This window comes from Cydia strobilella, chromosome Z (genome assembly GCF_947568885.1).
Source record: "Cydia strobilella chromosome Z, ilCydStro3.1, whole genome shotgun sequence".
NCBI lineage: Eukaryota > Metazoa > Arthropoda > Insecta > Lepidoptera > Tortricidae > Cydia > Cydia strobilella.
In genome coordinates, this window is record NC_086068.1 from 2,690,765 (window position 1) to 2,707,487 (window position 16,723).

Below are 16,723 nucleotides of genomic sequence, written 5' to 3' on the forward strand. Positions count from 1 at the left end.
TATCTTCACAACTTGCGCATAAGTCATGTCTGCTGGCTTCTTTGGACTTGTCAGGTTCCTGAGGAGCTCATATGCTTCTTCTCCCATAACGGCAATCAAGGTCGGCAGCTGCAAGTCGGCCTTGATGTCGTTGGCTTTGAAATACATACTCACACGCTCCACATAAGTACTCCAATTGCCCGCCGAGACCTCGAACGCTTTTATTTTTCCCACGGACATTTTTTTATACGAACAGCCAATTCTCGGTTCTTGAAATTAAATCCAATCCTCGTTCGCCACTGAGGTATATGCATAAAAGAAACACGCACGTCCGTTCACTTAGCTATTTATTGCGAGACTAAATGGTCTGCAGAGGGCGCATCCGAATGCACCGCGATACATGACAAGTACCGTTAGGTACGTAAGTAGGTACATACATTACAATACCTAGGTTAAATTAGATTGTTCACTAAAAAGTAGCTTCAACTTCTATTTTGTCCTCAGGTAAACGGCTAACATCCTACGGTGGTAACCTCACGTACTCCATCTTCTATGTATCTCGAGAGACCGGGAAAGCTATTCTCGCTGCTGACGTGATTATTGGCGGACCTAATGGCTACATTTACCACAACAGTATTGGTGAGTACCTATATAAAACTCTCGTTCTCTCTTTGTCAGAAATCAGAAATGATTTAATTGCATTGATACTTATTTACTTACTTCGCTGGCTCAGCGACCCGAAGTGGATCTTAGCCTCCGATACTAGGTTTCGCCATTCGTTCCTATCCTGTGCGATCCGAGGTCATTCAGCCGCCTGGATGTCACATAGGTCCTTCTGGACCTCATCGATCCACCGGTACCTAGGCCTTCCCACCGGACGTCTCCCAGTTAGTCGGCCCAGATAAGCTCTCTTGACCGCATGATCCTCTCCCATCCTCTCCACGTGGCCGAGCCAGCGAAGCCGAGCCTTGCTCTCGCCGATGATGTTGGGCTCGCCCACCAGCTCTTCCACCTCCAAGTTCTTCCTCACTCTCCAAGAGCCATCCTCCAACTTATCCCTATAAGGGATCTCTTCCAGCTAACCTACCACTACCACTACTAGTATTTACCTTTCGTCGCATTTCATATGCGTCGCGCGGCATTGTATTTATTTCGGAGCATCGTTTATAATGGCGTAAGCGCCATCAACAATAAGGTCCCTTTTTACAGAAAATAACACATATTTATTCAATTCACAGAAACACCAGCACCACAAAACAACTGGATCCACAGCGTGCCTCTAACAGAGGAGTCGTTCACAAACCTCGACAACACAGCTGTAACCAGAGACCAATTCATGAATACCCTGGTTAATGTCACTGCCATATACATCCGGGCTACGTTTGAAGATGAATCCGTTACTACCAGGTAAATTATTGCTTTTAATTATATTTCTAAGAGCGCTGTTGGCTTAGCGGTAAGAGCGTGCGAGAGCGCTGGTGGCCTAGCAACCGGACTATCTACCTATATATAATGATTAGAGTAAAAAAACGGAAGTAGGTTTAAAGATAAAGACTCCACAAACTTAAGTATGCATTTTCACTCAAAAGTGTATTTGCTTTTTTCGAAAGTCCATCAACTTTTAGGTTGTTTCTACGTAGAATCACGAGGACTTTCGATTTCAGAAGAAAACAAAGATGTCCCAAAAACTGGGGACACTTTTTTTCTTTGTCTCATTCAAGTAGTACTCGTGATTCTGAGTCTGAATAACCCAAAAGTTGATGGTTTTTCGAAAAAAAGTAAATGATACCATTTTTTCTGAGAACCCCCGTTTACTAACACTTCTTAATCGTAGAAGCACTCATATTTTATTACAGTTAGTCCTGATCTTTTAATCTGCGTTTACAAGAAACCAAAACAATTTCAACTAACTATACCCATTTATCCCCAGGTTAATCAACGTGACATTAGACGTCGCAGTCCAACCCGACCCCTACTCCCCCATAACCGATCGCGCGTTTTCCGTGGAACAGTGCCAATGCCCCCCGGGGTACAAGGGGACGTCGTGCGAGCAATGTGCCTCAGGGCATTATAGGCTGAGTTCGGGGCCTCATGCTGGGTACTGTGTGCCCTGTGAGTGCAATGGGCATTCGCAGGAGTGTGATGTTAACACTGGAGTCTGCTTGGTAGGTGCAAGAGGTTTATTTTGACTTGTTAGAGACGCTAAGTTTTCATACCAAGTGCTACCAAGTCCCCGGCAAGCTCGGTTCTCCATACAAACGTAGTTCCGCTCTCATTTTAAAACGACTAGCTAGATTGCTCTGAAACTTTGTACTTACAATAGGGTAAGGTATATCTATGTCTGTTATTAGTTAATGTAGCTTCAGATACCATAGTTTAAAAAATACAGCGAATTTAAGTTACAATTACGTGTTTTTGCTTTATTTCATTTGTTTTATAAACTGGAGCTATATAAACAAATTACAGACCTAGAGATACACCTCATGTCATTGTATGTGTAAAGTTTCATAACAATCCAACACGTAGTTTTAAAATGAGAGCGGATATACGTTTGTATGGGAAGGTGCAATTCGGCCGAGCTTGCCGGGGGCTCTTAATATGGGAAATGTATTAATTGTCACTGTCTATTTAGTCGGTGCAAACTTAGCGTGGTTAGTGTCTGCTACTTATTTGCTACGTTTTAACCCAGTAATGTCCAATATGGTGGACGGTTTTTTTTTATTTATTACTATCAAAGACAAATACGAGTTGATAAGATAAATATACCACTACGAACAACCGAGAAAAATAGGTCCAATTCCTAGTAGTCACTACCTAGATATTTTAATTCTTCTGTTAATAAAATATCGGTTGGATTTATTTGTCACCATCCAGTTGTTACCACTGGTAACAACTTGATGGTAACAGCAGTGAATGACCCAAGTATTCTAAAATCTTTCACTTAATGTGTATGATTTTCAATTGTTTTTTAGGGTTCCGTACCCAAAGGGTAAAAACGGGACCCTATTACTAAGACTCAACTGTCCGTCCGTCTGTCTATCTGTCTGTCACCAGGCTGTATCTCATGAACCGTGATAGCTAGACAGCTGAAATTTTCACAGATGTATTTCTGTTGCCGCTATAACAACAAATACTAAAAAGTACGGAACCCTCGGTGGGCGGGTACGACTCGCACTTGTCCGGTTTTTTATTTTCTTTTGGTAATGTTCTTAGGACTGTGTTGGCAACACGATGGGTGACCACTGCGAGATGTGTGTGCCCGGATACTACGGAGACGCAACCCGTGAGGACTGCGAGATATGTGCATGCCCCCTGCCGTATCCTTCCAACAAGTGAGCTTTTAAGACTTTACCTGTCTTTCTCTTAAGCCGAAATATCTGTCTCTCTCTTGAGCCGAAATCTTAATCTAATCATTTTACAAATATCTTCCGAATTTCTCCAATGTTCACAATCAAGGACTCTTTTTTGAAAAATCTTTGGGAAATAAATATAAAAATGTATGTATTAATTATAGAGAATATGGGATGGGGAGATTAAAGGATGACTCACGTTAGACTGGGCCGTGACCGGGTCGGAGCTTCTGGCGCTTACTTTTCTATGACATGACAGGTGATCACGTGATGCTTTCCATAGAAAACGAAGCGCCGGAAGCTCCGGCCCGGCCCCGGCCCGGTCTAACGTGAGTCATCCTTAAAGTTAATCCGTTTGGATCCTGTTTGAGTCCTGAGTCCTGTTGTGTCCTGGAGAAAACAAGGATACTACGCTGGAACTTGTACTTATACTGTTAAACAGAGTTTATTGGCAACATGATGGCCAGAAAATGCAATGGAGGACAATTGATTTTGTTAACTACTTCCCATGAGACCAGTTTATTAAAAATAACAAAATTTCCAGCTTCGCCCTGAGCTGTGATCTGAGCGAAAACGCTGAGCTGATCTCTTGCCAGTGCAAGCCCGGCTACGGCGGTCCTCGGTGCGAATTCTGCGCCGCCGGTTATTATGGAGAACCTGAAGAGCTTAGTAAGTAAATACTCTGTAGTAATATAGTGTCATGTATGGCCTCAGGGCCCTCGCTAGGGATACGGGCGACCCTGTGACTGTTGTGACTTTTACAAGCCGCCAGTATTATTATGCGATACCACCCGGGCTAGCACCGCCGCGAAATAGACTACCCGTCCCTATTTAATTAATACAGTTAGAAAAAACGGATAGTCTATCTCGCGGCGAGATACTGTCGCGCCAATCATGTGCTTGGCCTACAGTTGTGTCATCCAACGCAATCGAAAAGATCGTGATGCTCAATTTAAAAATCTGGTTTTGCTGTATTGTTTGCGCTGGTTGGACATAAGGTGACTATATCAGTACGGTTTCACTCACTATTATTTTTAGTCTCTTTTGGCGACATGTTTCGCACATTCTTACGCAAATAATTAACCAAGCCCCACAGTAAGCACAAGAAGGCTTGTGTCGGGTACTCAGACAACGATAAATATAATAGATAAATACTTAAATACATAGAAAACACTCATGACTCACGAGCAACCATCACACAAATATATATCTTACCGGGATTCGAACCCGGGACCATCAGCTTTATAGACAGGGTCACTACCCACTAGGCCAGACCGGTCGTCAAATGAACTACAATTTAGACAGTCCACTGTGTAAACGGCCGCTTTTGGCCCATGACCTAGATAGTCCTAGGAAGAATTACCTAGATAGTCCTAAAAAGGGAACCAGAGTATTTTACAGATTTGGTTACCTTTTGATAAAGCTGGCGGCATTTCCCCGCTGTATCGCAATGCTGATACGTTGTGCGAGGAAGCCGCCAGCTCTTCGGTCACCAGTTACGTCAACCAGACGCTTCGTGATTTCTGCAAACAACTTGTGCGCGCTGGGACCCCATGGACCTAGAGTTTCAACTCCAAGTAAAACGAAATGATACTCTCTACCGTTACCTTTTTAACATTTCCAGATGATTACTGTAAGCCCTGCAACTGTTCTGGTAATATCAACCCACTGGACCCGTCATCCTGCGACAGCGTCACAGGGAACTGCTTAAAATGCGTCAACAACACGGCGGGGGCGGCTTGTAACCTCTGCGCGCCTGGGTTCTACGGAGACGCTGTGTTCAGCAAGAACTGTACTGGTAAGTAATCAAGATACTTACTTTAGTTAGTTAGTTAGTTATGCTGGGCATTTTCCGCAAATCGACATCCAATGTGCCTATTTTGCGTGAAACGAGTTAGCGCTACTCTAACCACCCCAGCTCCTCCACGAAGCCTAGCAAAGTCTTCAGGTTGCTAGTTGCCTCCATTAGTGTGCATGGATTCCCTAGGTATTTGCTCCTATATACTTCTACCTGTTTACAGTCTAGGAGAATATGTTTTGTTGTTTCTTCTTCTTCCATGCAGATACTTACTTACTCCGTTGGCTCAGCGACCCAAAATGAGACTTGGCCTCCGACATAAGACATCGCCACTTCTCTCGGTCCTGTGCGACCTTTCGCCAATTGGTGACTCGAAGTTCGCGCAGATCCGCCTCCACCATGTCGCACCAGCGATATCTGGGATAGTACCTAATCAAGATGCCTACAGAAAAGTGAAACTTCTTTGGCAATGTCTGTCCCCTGTACAGGGGATATTACTGCAATGTTCTGCCAACAGAGAGCAGCACTAGCCTTTTTAGTAAACCATAGAGTAACTTATACATACTGTACCTATAACAGGTTGGTCTTTAACAAGTTTTCAGAGATAATAAAATATGACATTGATGCATCAAGGCGGTTTGTTTACAGAGGACCTACCGGGAAGCGAATCCGTAATTTCGCTATCTGCCTCTTTATCGCTCGAATATGCAAGTGACCGAGATGTTAGATAGCGAAATTTCGATTTTCTTGTTTCGCGATAGACTCTCAGATTGTGGTAGTGGCGCCCCCTACGCAGTGTCCCGTAATATTCCCTATTATATAGTATATAGTAATGTATATTATGTAATAAAATTGTATTTTTGAATTTATCAAATAATGTAAATTGTATGTACTGACGATCATAATATAAATTCATGTAGATTAGTCTAAGATAATTTATATTGTAATTTTATATTATGAGAATAAATATCTAAAAATCTAAATCTATCGTGGGGTAGTGTGACAGGGAACCGTTCTAACATAAAACCCCAACCACACGCACTGTAACGCACAGAAACTCTCCGGCCCTGTGCGAGCCCTAAGACTCTTGATCTCCTGACCTGAAAGTGATATTTTTGTAACTATAATATAATATATTCGCCCAAGTTACAAAAATATCACTTTCTGGTGCCCATGACAAAAGCGAGTTCATGTCTTAAAGTCGGACATGTCTGGCGTACTGTGAAACTCTGGATGTCATTTGAAATTGTTTTGTTGTCTGTCATTTCTTATATATACTTTTTCTTTTATCTTTTTCATTAATTTGTATAGTGCATTAGTTTTGCTGTAACGCTGTACAAATTATGTATGTGACAATAAAAAATTATAAAAACTTCTTCCACAGCCTGTAGCTGCGATGAATACGGGATGGACCACTGCGACCACACGGCCGGCACTTGCGTGTGTAGACCCGGCGTTATAGGCGATCGTTGTGACGCGTGCGCACCGGATCACTTCGGTCTGTCAAGTGGTCTGGGCTGCATGCCGTGTCAGTGTGGACTGGCGAGTGAGAACAGCCAGTGTGACCTTGAGACCGGACAGTGCAAGTAAGTATTTCAATAGAACTCTGGTATACAGGCCCCTTGTGGCATGAAATCTTCTTATAATTTAAAAGTAATACGGGACTTAATCGCGTACGTTTATTTATGGCCTAACGTTTCGAACGTGACGTTACGTTCGTGGTCACAGGCAGACTGGCGAGGAATTGTATCAACATCTTCTTGCCGCGCGGGTTTTGCGAACTACCCGCACTTGATCTTGATTATTAACTTGTACGCTAGGGTTGTCACTTTGCCTACACACAACACTCACGATATCCAATGGTATGTGGCGGGATGTTTTTTCCCCCTTGAAATCTTCCTAGTAGAAAAAGGCGTGAAATTCAAATTTTCTATGGGACTATATCATTTGGCGCCAAATTTTTTTTTAAATTTGCCGCCTTTATACTGACAAGATTTGCTTCACCAGTTAGTTTAGATACGAAAACCTATGACTGACCCACTCTTTGAAATGAAATGAAAACCACAAGTAGAAATATAAAAGATGTTAATGGTGATAATTTAAGTCCTTTTCCGCAGTCTACCATATTTACGGTTTGTTTGTTTTAGATGCGCGAAGGGTGTAACTGGCAGGCATTGTGAACACTGCGCAGCTGGTTACTGGAACTACACGAAAGACGGATGCGACCGTTAGTTTATTTTAATACACATCGGACTTTGTTGCTTAGTTATTATCAAGGGCCTGACACTCTTTGATAGAGAAAGATAGTCTTATTGCGATTCCTATAAGAGGAAAGTGAAAATAGTGCCATGCTTGGTCCTTATCACCGACTGGGTGGCATCATAGGAGGCAATGGCGAAATACCGAAATTTATAAGTGAAAGAGAAAAAATCCTATGCTGCCCAAGTTTTATATGAATATTCTTTCTCTTACCCCCGGTCGCTCGGTGACGCGTCTATAACTACTTGTATATGCTATGTCTATGGTTATTATTGTTATAACCGAATAGGTATAAGTATCGGCGCCATAGTTGGGGTCACGCACACAACAATGTTCCATGTAACGACGGCGGAATTTTCGAATTAGTGTTGGTTTTGCACACCGATAGCAAATTCAACAGCCATCTGCCGTCAATCTTTGACTAAACAGTTTCTTCATAGTAATAAGGTGGCATAAATATGTATAATATACATAAAAATATATATACGTAATATACTACCTGTTTTTCAGTAGTTTAGTACTCTATTTTTATGTCAATGTAAATTTTATTTGTGTGTCGTTGGCGTACGTGTCGCCATTATTTTTAGATTAAGCCAGGTCCCCACAGAAAACCAGCGCCACGGTTTGCCGCGGCACTATGCTGAGTGGGGATCCTTTTTGGCGTCCAAATGTTTTTTTGTCTGCATGCTTTTCTTTTTTTTTTATGTACTATGTTGTGGCGTCAAATAAATGTATTTTCTTTCTTTTCTTTCTTTCTTTCTTTCTATGTAACTTGTGAGTAATAGGTGACAACAAAAACTCACTAATTACTACAAAATTATTAAAGAAAAAACCGGCCAAATGCGAGTTGGACTCGCGCACGAAGTGTTCCGTACCATTACCCAAAAAACGGAAAAAAAATCACGTTTGTTGTATGAGAGCCCCACTTAAATATTTATTTTATTCTGTTTTTAGTATTTGAGCGGCAACAGAAATACATCATCTGTGAAAATTTCAACTGTCTAGCTATTACGGTTCATGAGATACAGCCTGGTGACAGACGCCCAGACAGACAGACAGACAGCGGAGTCTTAGTAATAGGGTCCCGTTTTTACCCTTTGGGTACGGAATCCTAAAAATCAACTTTATTTGGTTATCAATACGGTGGTGGTAATTAGTGAGTTTTGATGGTTACCTGACGATTATCGGTCTTCTTAAGTTTCCTGCCGACTTTATACTAACGTAATTACGTCTAGAAATATTAATATATAATTACATATAATTATTTTTCTGCAGATTGCAACTGTAACAAGGGCTACTCGCTCGGCTTCATGTGCAACGCTCAATCGGGCCAGTGTGAGTGCCTGCCTGGAGTAATTGGGGAGAAATGTGACCGCTGCCCGGAAAGGTAGGAAACAATGTCAAACAATACAGGCTTTAAGTCACTAGATGGCGTTCTCATGTGCAACGCTCAATCGGGCCAGTGTGAGAGCCTCCCTGGAGTCATTGGGAAGTTTATTTTTATTTATTTTATTTAGTTAGGATCACCAACGGATAATACATCTACACAATTACATAAGAACAAGGATATTTAACATTAGAGATGCTTAGCCACTTATAGGTGACCACAGCTCACACTGTTGTGAGTTGCGACCGCGGCCTGGAAAGGTAGGAAACAATGTTAAACAATACAGGTTTTAACTCACTAGATGGCGTTGTCATGTGTAACGCTCAATCGGGCCAGTGTGAGTGCCTGCCTGGAGTAATTGGGGAGAAATGTGACCGCTGCCCGGAAAGGTAGGAAACAATGTTAAACAATATAGGTTTTAACTCATTAGATGGTGCTGTTATACATGTAATAAAGTTTTTAACAAGTTGTAACAGTTTTTGTTACATACTTCTAGACACAAGAATATAATTAAGTTTTAATTTTGTCAAAGAGAGTGTATAAGGGAGAGGTAGAAACGGGAGTTGGAAGGGGTAGACCTCGGCGGACTTTCTCTGATCAGATCGGGGAAATCCTGAAGAAAGGCCAGGTCAAGAGCACCCTAAACCGGCGAGCGTGTATGAGGAATGTTAACATGATTATGAAAGTGAAAGAAGCGAGAGAGGTATGTCAGGATCTTAGCAAGTGGAAATCCGTGGTCTCTGCCTACCCCTCCTTGAAATAGGCGTGATTATATGTATGTATGTATGTAATTTTGACAAGTTTTCCAACGGAAATTCTTGAAAGGAAACGAGAAAAGGAAAGGATCCTAAATCATACCTGGTTCAGAGACAACCTATTTATTCTTGCTTTGGAGATACCTCATTCATTGCATTTGTCAAGAAATATTACGGAGAAAGACCACCGAACGCTTTGTGCAAAATATTACACAAAAACTAGGCACGCAAATCATTCACTCTCGGGGTCTTAATGTTCGTTGGTGTAACGGGGAGACTAGAATAAAAAGCCTCCAGAATAAATAATCCCAACCCGCATACACCCCAGGCCAAAAGTATGGAAAAAACTTGTTTTCTTTAATATCTCATGTTTCTATCTTTGTTGTATATATTTGTTGACTAAGACTTACATTAGGCAAACCCAAAAGATTAAAAATACACGCTTAATATCAAAGCATCCTAAAATATTGACAAAAACCTAAAAAAATAAAGTAGGAAATAGTTACATAATTATACTTACCCTTTAATTACTTTATTTTTATTTTTTAGGGTTCCGTACCCTAAGGGTAAAAACGGAACCCTATTACTAAGACTCCGCTGTCCGTCTGTCCGTCTGTCACTAGGCTGTATCTCATGAACCGTGATAGCCACAGTTGAAATTTTCACAGATTATGTATTTCTGTTGCCGCTATAACAACAAATACTAAAAAGTACGGAACCCTCGGTGCGCGAGTCCGACTCGCACTTGGCCGGTTTTTTATTGATTTATTACAAGATGTTGAATTGGCAACTATCACAGCCACAGCCAGAGTAATTTACTTTTAAAATGTTCTATTATTATTTTTACCAAATTGTCAATGAGTAGTAAAAAATCCATCGCTTAAAAGATCACACTTTTCTATTGAAATACAAGCTTGTTTCCATAACATCTTAACTTTTTTGCAGATGGGTGCTGGTTCCCCAGGAGGGTTGTCAAGAATGCGACCCTTGTACCGACGCTCTCGTCATATCAGTGGAGGAGATGAGCGCGAGACTTGCGAACGAAACTCAGGAGTTTAAGGTACATTTCCATACAGACCAGGGAGGTTGCGGATGCCGATTTTTTGACATCCGCGGACGCGGATGCGGATGCGGATTTTTAAAGGCTCACATCCGCGGATGCGGATTCGGATGTCGAGATTAGGCACATAAAAAACGTCAAATATTACACTTTAGTAATTTTTATTTACTAAAACGAAACCATTAGTATTTGAACAAGAATATAGGTGCCCCACAATCGCATTACTACGAGTATACTAAAGTTCAAATAAAACAAACTTTTCACTACTTGTCGCTGTCCGTTATAGACTAAAGTGCTTGATCGACATCACAAAAACGAAACGAGATTCCTATTGACTAATGACGAAATTACCTAGCACTTACGGCGCCGCTAAGACGTTCCTGTACCTACCTGTTCCATAAAATCGATGCGGAGCTTAATGCGGATGCGGATGCGGATGTTGAAAATAATGCGGAAGTTCCGCGGTTGCGGATGCGGATGGGAATATTCGCAACATCCCTGGTACAGACTAACATTTTGACGCAACGGCTTTATACCACGCACTTATCGATCTTACACAAATCGATTTAGTCCAGAATTTGACCATCATTTGTGACTTTTGTATTGCTTTAAGACAATGGGTCCCATACAGACATTTGATCCTCAAAACAAACCTGATCGACTGATACCATAAAAAAATTGTCAACTACCCAATTCTGTGTTTTAAACTTTTGTACTTTTGTTGTTTCCTTGCTACTTAACTGAAGCGCATTTTCTCGTAATCGCCTTTCGCAGGACAAAGCAGACTCATTCTTTACCACGCAAAGGCTGAACTACATCTCCAACCAAACCTCATCGCTGCGTCCCCGTCTTGCCCAACTACGCAGCGTTGACGTCAACGCTGCGACTAACGCTGTTGACTCCATCGAGAACGCTGGGCGAGGACTTCTGAGATCCGTAAGTTTGGACAGCTAAAGTGAGCGTTTTCTTTTTGCCATTTTTTTATGTGACCTTTTTTGCAGCTTTTATGTTATTTCTAGACAAGATCGTAAGCCCTTTTCAGTGTGAAAAAAGAGTCCCATAACTTCCGTAAATTTTTCAAACTTTCCTTTTTGTAAATATCAAGTGATATTTCGTACATAAGTTCCGAAAAACTCATTGGTACCAGCCGGGTTTAGAATCTGGAACCCTTAGTGCGCGAATCCGACTCGCACTTGGCCGGTTTTTTTAGGTTTAACATCTCAGACCAAAATTAGAAACCTTTCCCCTTTTCAGGCGGAATTCGCAGCGACAGACAGCGAAAAGCAAATTACACGCGCTGGCGTCTTGTCATCCCACGCCGACATCGTTCTGTCTTCTATACGCGACAGCGCACGTGCGGCCGAGGCAACGGTGCAGCATGTGGCTGACCTGGCGACGGGGCTGGAGCTGAGTCAGCAACCGAAGGTCGACAGTGCGCTGACGGAGGCCCAGCAGATCAGGGACGATGTTAAAGGTAACTGAGACTTTACTCTTAAAAATAGTTTGAGCGTTTTCACATTGCCCGATCCAATATCGGATGTTAGAAGGAAGTAAAATGAAGGGTACACGGAAAGAACATGTCTAGTCACTTTAGTAACATTTTGAGTAATCGCGGTTTTAAAATATGAATACATGTGAAAATGTATGGTAATTCCGTGAACAGGTATTTTTTAACTAAAAAAAGTTGTGTTACATGTATTATACAGTGGTAGCAGAAGATATAACTAATAGTTCATTAAGAGCATTACATTTTGAAATCTTATTTTCCGAAAAAAGTGTCTAGACATGTTCTTTCCGTGTACCCTTCAAATGTAAGATGCGTATATGTGTTCCTCTGTATTTATTTATGCATTTAATAAATCATTATTACTATAAAAACGATAAATAACGCAAAATAGGCGGACTTAATACCAATGGTGAGTGCCATTGGAGGAGAGTTCCTGCAGCTGTTTTTGTAAAAAATAAAATAAAATGTAATCTGTTTATTTCGTAAAAAAAACATGCATATTTACAAAACTCTACTAATATTAAAACAAAAAGATATTTTGAGTTAAGGAGTAGGTATATAGAATTAATTATACAATACTGTTATTATTTTTTTCAATATGCTGTTACAAGATAGGGCATAAATATAATTGGTTGTCATAGGCGCCTTCCGACATCCGATATCGGAAAGGCGCTTCCGATAAATTCAACCATGTCGGAGCCCCGGTCAGCTGTCGGACCGATAATATTTGTTTGTGTGCGTATGTGTAGGCATAATGCGTGCGTGACCGTTTAGACAGCGTCCGGGCGCGCCCCCGCGGCCTGACTACGCGGATGTAGGATCCTACATCCGATATCGGATCGGACAATGTGAAAACGCTCTTAGATTAGCATAAGAGATAGATAGGGCATAGTTAAGTAGTTTTAGTGCTGATATCTATGTATGTTTTATTCCAAATATAAACCTTACCAAACTTTTTTTTCTTCAATTGTAAAAATATAATACCTTTTCTCGTTGAGCTGCATATACAGGATGAAGAATTAAAGGGCCCTGAAAGTAAAGTGCCTTAAAACCTTAAAATCTTATTTATTAGAAGAAAAAACTACGTTCAAAGGTTTTTTTTCTTCAATTTCGCTTGTCTTAAAATATTATTGAGTACTTAAATATTCGATTAATTATTAAATGGTGCTGGATGATGATCCAGGAGTTAATTTAGAATCTGTAAGTAAATAACTTATTAAATTTACTGTTTAAGCTGCTAATTGTTTTGTTCAGGTGCATGATAAATGTTATAATACTATAAATATTGGATTTTAATTACCTATTCTATTTGTTATTGTTTATAGATTTATTTTATATGACTACCTTAGAAATAAGTAAATATAAAATGTTGCTACGCCCTAGTAGGGTCCATGATTGTACTCACTTTATTTTAAGAACATCTGTAATACCATGGTTGCAACCAGGGACCGGCCCGCTATCCCTTATCGGGGTTTTATAAGGGTATTGCATAAGGCTTAACTCACCATACCCTTTGCCAGACGAAACCCTTTGTTTTGCTTTTAAAAACCCTTATATAAAGCTACCACATTTGAGTAATCGGTAGCCCAAATACCCTTACAAAACCCTTATCATCCGCTCACCAACACCTTGCATATTGCTTATAAGGGTTAGCCTTATAAAGGGCTTCCCTTTTAGCATAATAAGCGTGCTAATTTAAGTCATCTACCTTGTTCATAAAGCACACATTACTTCGAATCCGAGCGATCGTCGGCGGTGACGGCGGCGTTCTTTGACTAGGCACGTATTTTCTTTCCTTTTCATACACTACCGTAGATATATACCAATCCTGTCTCTTTCACGCAAAGGGAAACCTTTATAAAAAGCGCTTAAAGATAAGGGTAACCCTTATTAAAAGCTAGCCTTATTTTTGTTTAGCTTTTCGGTAAGGGTTAGTCAAAGGTATGAATGGGCTTGCAGTTCAAAAAGGAAAGTCTTTCAATGTGTTAGCCATGTTTAAGTGTCGCCCATTGAAAGGGTTTTATCGCGGAAAGGGTTGTCCGGTCCCTGGTTGCAACGAATAAATGAAATGAAATGAAATGATTCCATTTGGTAATTGAGCGCTTCAATCGCCAACAAACTGGTTACAGTTTGGCGATGCATACATTTTGTTTGTAATTGTTTGTATATTATTTTATTAGCCTTTTTGTGTAATTTGACATTTATATTTATGTAATTTTTTTTGTTGTAATTTTGGGTTAATTTTATTGTTTGTAAAAATTGACATATAAAAGTGCCCCTGTGGCCTATTTGCTGAATAAACGTTTGATGTTGATGTTGATGCATGCATAAAATAAATTTTTGTTACAGAAAAAGATCTGGCACCCAAGAGGGTCCAAGCGCTCGACGCGCACACGAATGCGACGCAACAACTCGAGAGAATGAGCCTTTTCGTTCAACCCGTCAACCAGCAGGCTACGGTATGACTGATTTAAGTTACAATGGGGTTGAGACTATATAAAGGAGCCAAGTCTCTTGTATGAAAGGTGTCCATCAAAAAACAGTAATTAGGCGGCGCCACCATACACCGAAATACTACCGAAAACAACCTACGTAATTTGGTCGGGTTATTTGTTGCCTTATATAGTTCATGTTATAATCATGTCCCAGAGCCTAACTAGCGCCACCGGAGAGATTAGGAACTATTATTTACAGCTGAAAGCTGGTCACTTTTGCAATAGTTCTGCGATAAGAGATTGTCGTCCTTTATATACCGTTATATACCGTCCATATACAATGGGGTTGGCATCTGTCAAAGGTTTGCAGAGATGGCGCCATCATTACTTGCCCCTTTAACTATGAGATTTGGCTTAAAGGGCTGGCATCCAGGGCATTAAAAAAACAAAAATTTGACACAATTCTAGGGTTTGACAGGGCAAGCTATGCTGGCGCCATCTGCTAATTATTTCGACCGGCCAACCCCATTTAGAATATGCCGTAAGTTAAATCTTAATTTTCCATTTTTAGGGTTTCGTACCCAAAGGGTGAAACTCCGTTGTCTGTCAGTCTGTCACCAGGCTGTATCTCATGAACCGGGATAGCTAGACAGTTGAAATTTTCACAGGTGATGTATTTCTGTTGCCGCTATAACATCAAAAACTAAAAACAGATTAAAATAAATATTTAAGTGGGGCTCCCATACAACAAACGTGATTTTTTTGCCGTTTTTTGACGTAATGGTACGGAACCCTTCGTGCGCGAGCCCGACTCGCACTTGGCCGGTTTTTTTCTTACTAGTTTCGACGCTGATTGCACAGTCGCCATCAGATATATCGGAGCGGCCGAGTAGCTCACAAATATCTGAACATGCTCTCTAACGCCTTGACAATATTGTGACGTGTTAAGATATTTGTGAGCGCTTTAGCCGCTCCGATATATCTGATGGCGCCTGTACCTAGTTACATATTTGTGAGCGCTTTAGCCGCTCCGATATATCTGATGGCGCCTGTACCTAGTTACTTATTCGATCAGCATCATTCGATTTTAACAATAATTTAATTGGGTTTTTATTTATTTTTATTCCAGGACTTTGAAAAGCTGGTGACCGAGGCGCGGAAGCTCCGTGTTAAGATGGAAGACATGATGGAGCACACCGCTACAGCCAACCAGCGGGCTGACGTGGCGGACAGGCTTAAAGTCAGCAACAAGTGGGTATATTTCATTACCAGACCATCGTATTTGCCACTGCCGGGCACATGGCTTTTAGACATACAGTTTGAATTCAATACAAGCACAGAATAAGTAATAGTATTATCATACAGAACGGCCACGCACCGCCCCGCCCCGACTCGAATTACCTCGCCCCGCGACAGCAGATTGACGGCCGTTTGCCGACCGCTCATTACTATTTTTAAGCAACTTACATTATGACGCATGATGCGTGTACAGACGTGCCGTTCACACATAGAAACGCAAGTGATTTTTGATGTATGATGTGTCCGCCCTGTGATACAAGTAATATTGCGCAAAGTGAACGCACTTTTGATTTCTACTTTACTCATAAAACCAATTTCCTTACAGAAACTCCAAGTTTAGCGACAAGGTCGCCTCCGTCGGCAACCTCAACTCCGAAGCCATGAAAGACCTCATCGACGCCGGCGCAGACATAGCCAACGCTACCAAACTGAACAACCTCGCCGCTGCCATAGTCACTAACGCTTCTGCAGCTTTAGAAAGCCTTAACGAGGAAAACAACAAGTTAGAACAGGCATTAAAGGAGCGTGGAGAGGAAATTCCAAGTCTGTACCATGCGTCGGACGCTGCTAGAAGTCATGCTGATGATTTGATGAGTCGGGTAAGTTCTAAATAATCAACATTCTGATAGGTATTGTTATATGTAACCACGAAATTAGACCATCTCGCCGCTGCCATAGTCACCAACGCTTCTGCAGCTTTAGAAAGCCTTAATGAGGAAAACAACAAGTTGGAACAGGCATTAAAAGAGCGTGGAGAGGAAATTCCAAGTCTGTACCATGCGTCGGACGCTGCTAGAAGTCATGCTGATGATTTGATGAGTCGGGTAAGTTCTAAATAATCAATAGTCTGATAGGTATTGTTATATATAACCACGAAATTAGACCATCTCGCCG

At 41.2% G+C, this 16,723-nt stretch overlaps 1 protein-coding gene across 1 annotated transcript in view; it reads left to right on the forward strand.

Annotated features, from left to right (window-relative positions):
• Positions 1–16,723, forward strand: part of LOC134754575 (laminin subunit alpha) — a 103,692-nt gene that overhangs the window by 59,000 nt on the left and 27,969 nt on the right. Inside the window, exons 32-46 of the mRNA XM_063690892.1 lie at positions 484–618; positions 1,218–1,386; positions 1,910–2,144; positions 3,193–3,311; positions 3,874–3,998; positions 4,954–5,127; positions 6,512–6,713; positions 7,275–7,354; positions 8,662–8,773; positions 10,474–10,588; positions 11,363–11,524; positions 11,843–12,062; positions 14,445–14,554; positions 15,660–15,781; positions 16,155–16,428. Of these exons, the coding sequence (XP_063546962.1) occupies positions 484–618; positions 1,218–1,386; positions 1,910–2,144; positions 3,193–3,311; positions 3,874–3,998; positions 4,954–5,127; positions 6,512–6,713; positions 7,275–7,354; positions 8,662–8,773; positions 10,474–10,588; positions 11,363–11,524; positions 11,843–12,062; positions 14,445–14,554; positions 15,660–15,781; positions 16,155–16,428 (2,354 nt within the window). The remainder of the gene's footprint in view (positions 1–483; positions 619–1,217; positions 1,387–1,909; positions 2,145–3,192; positions 3,312–3,873; positions 3,999–4,953; positions 5,128–6,511; positions 6,714–7,274; positions 7,355–8,661; positions 8,774–10,473; positions 10,589–11,362; positions 11,525–11,842; positions 12,063–14,444; positions 14,555–15,659; positions 15,782–16,154; positions 16,429–16,723) is intronic.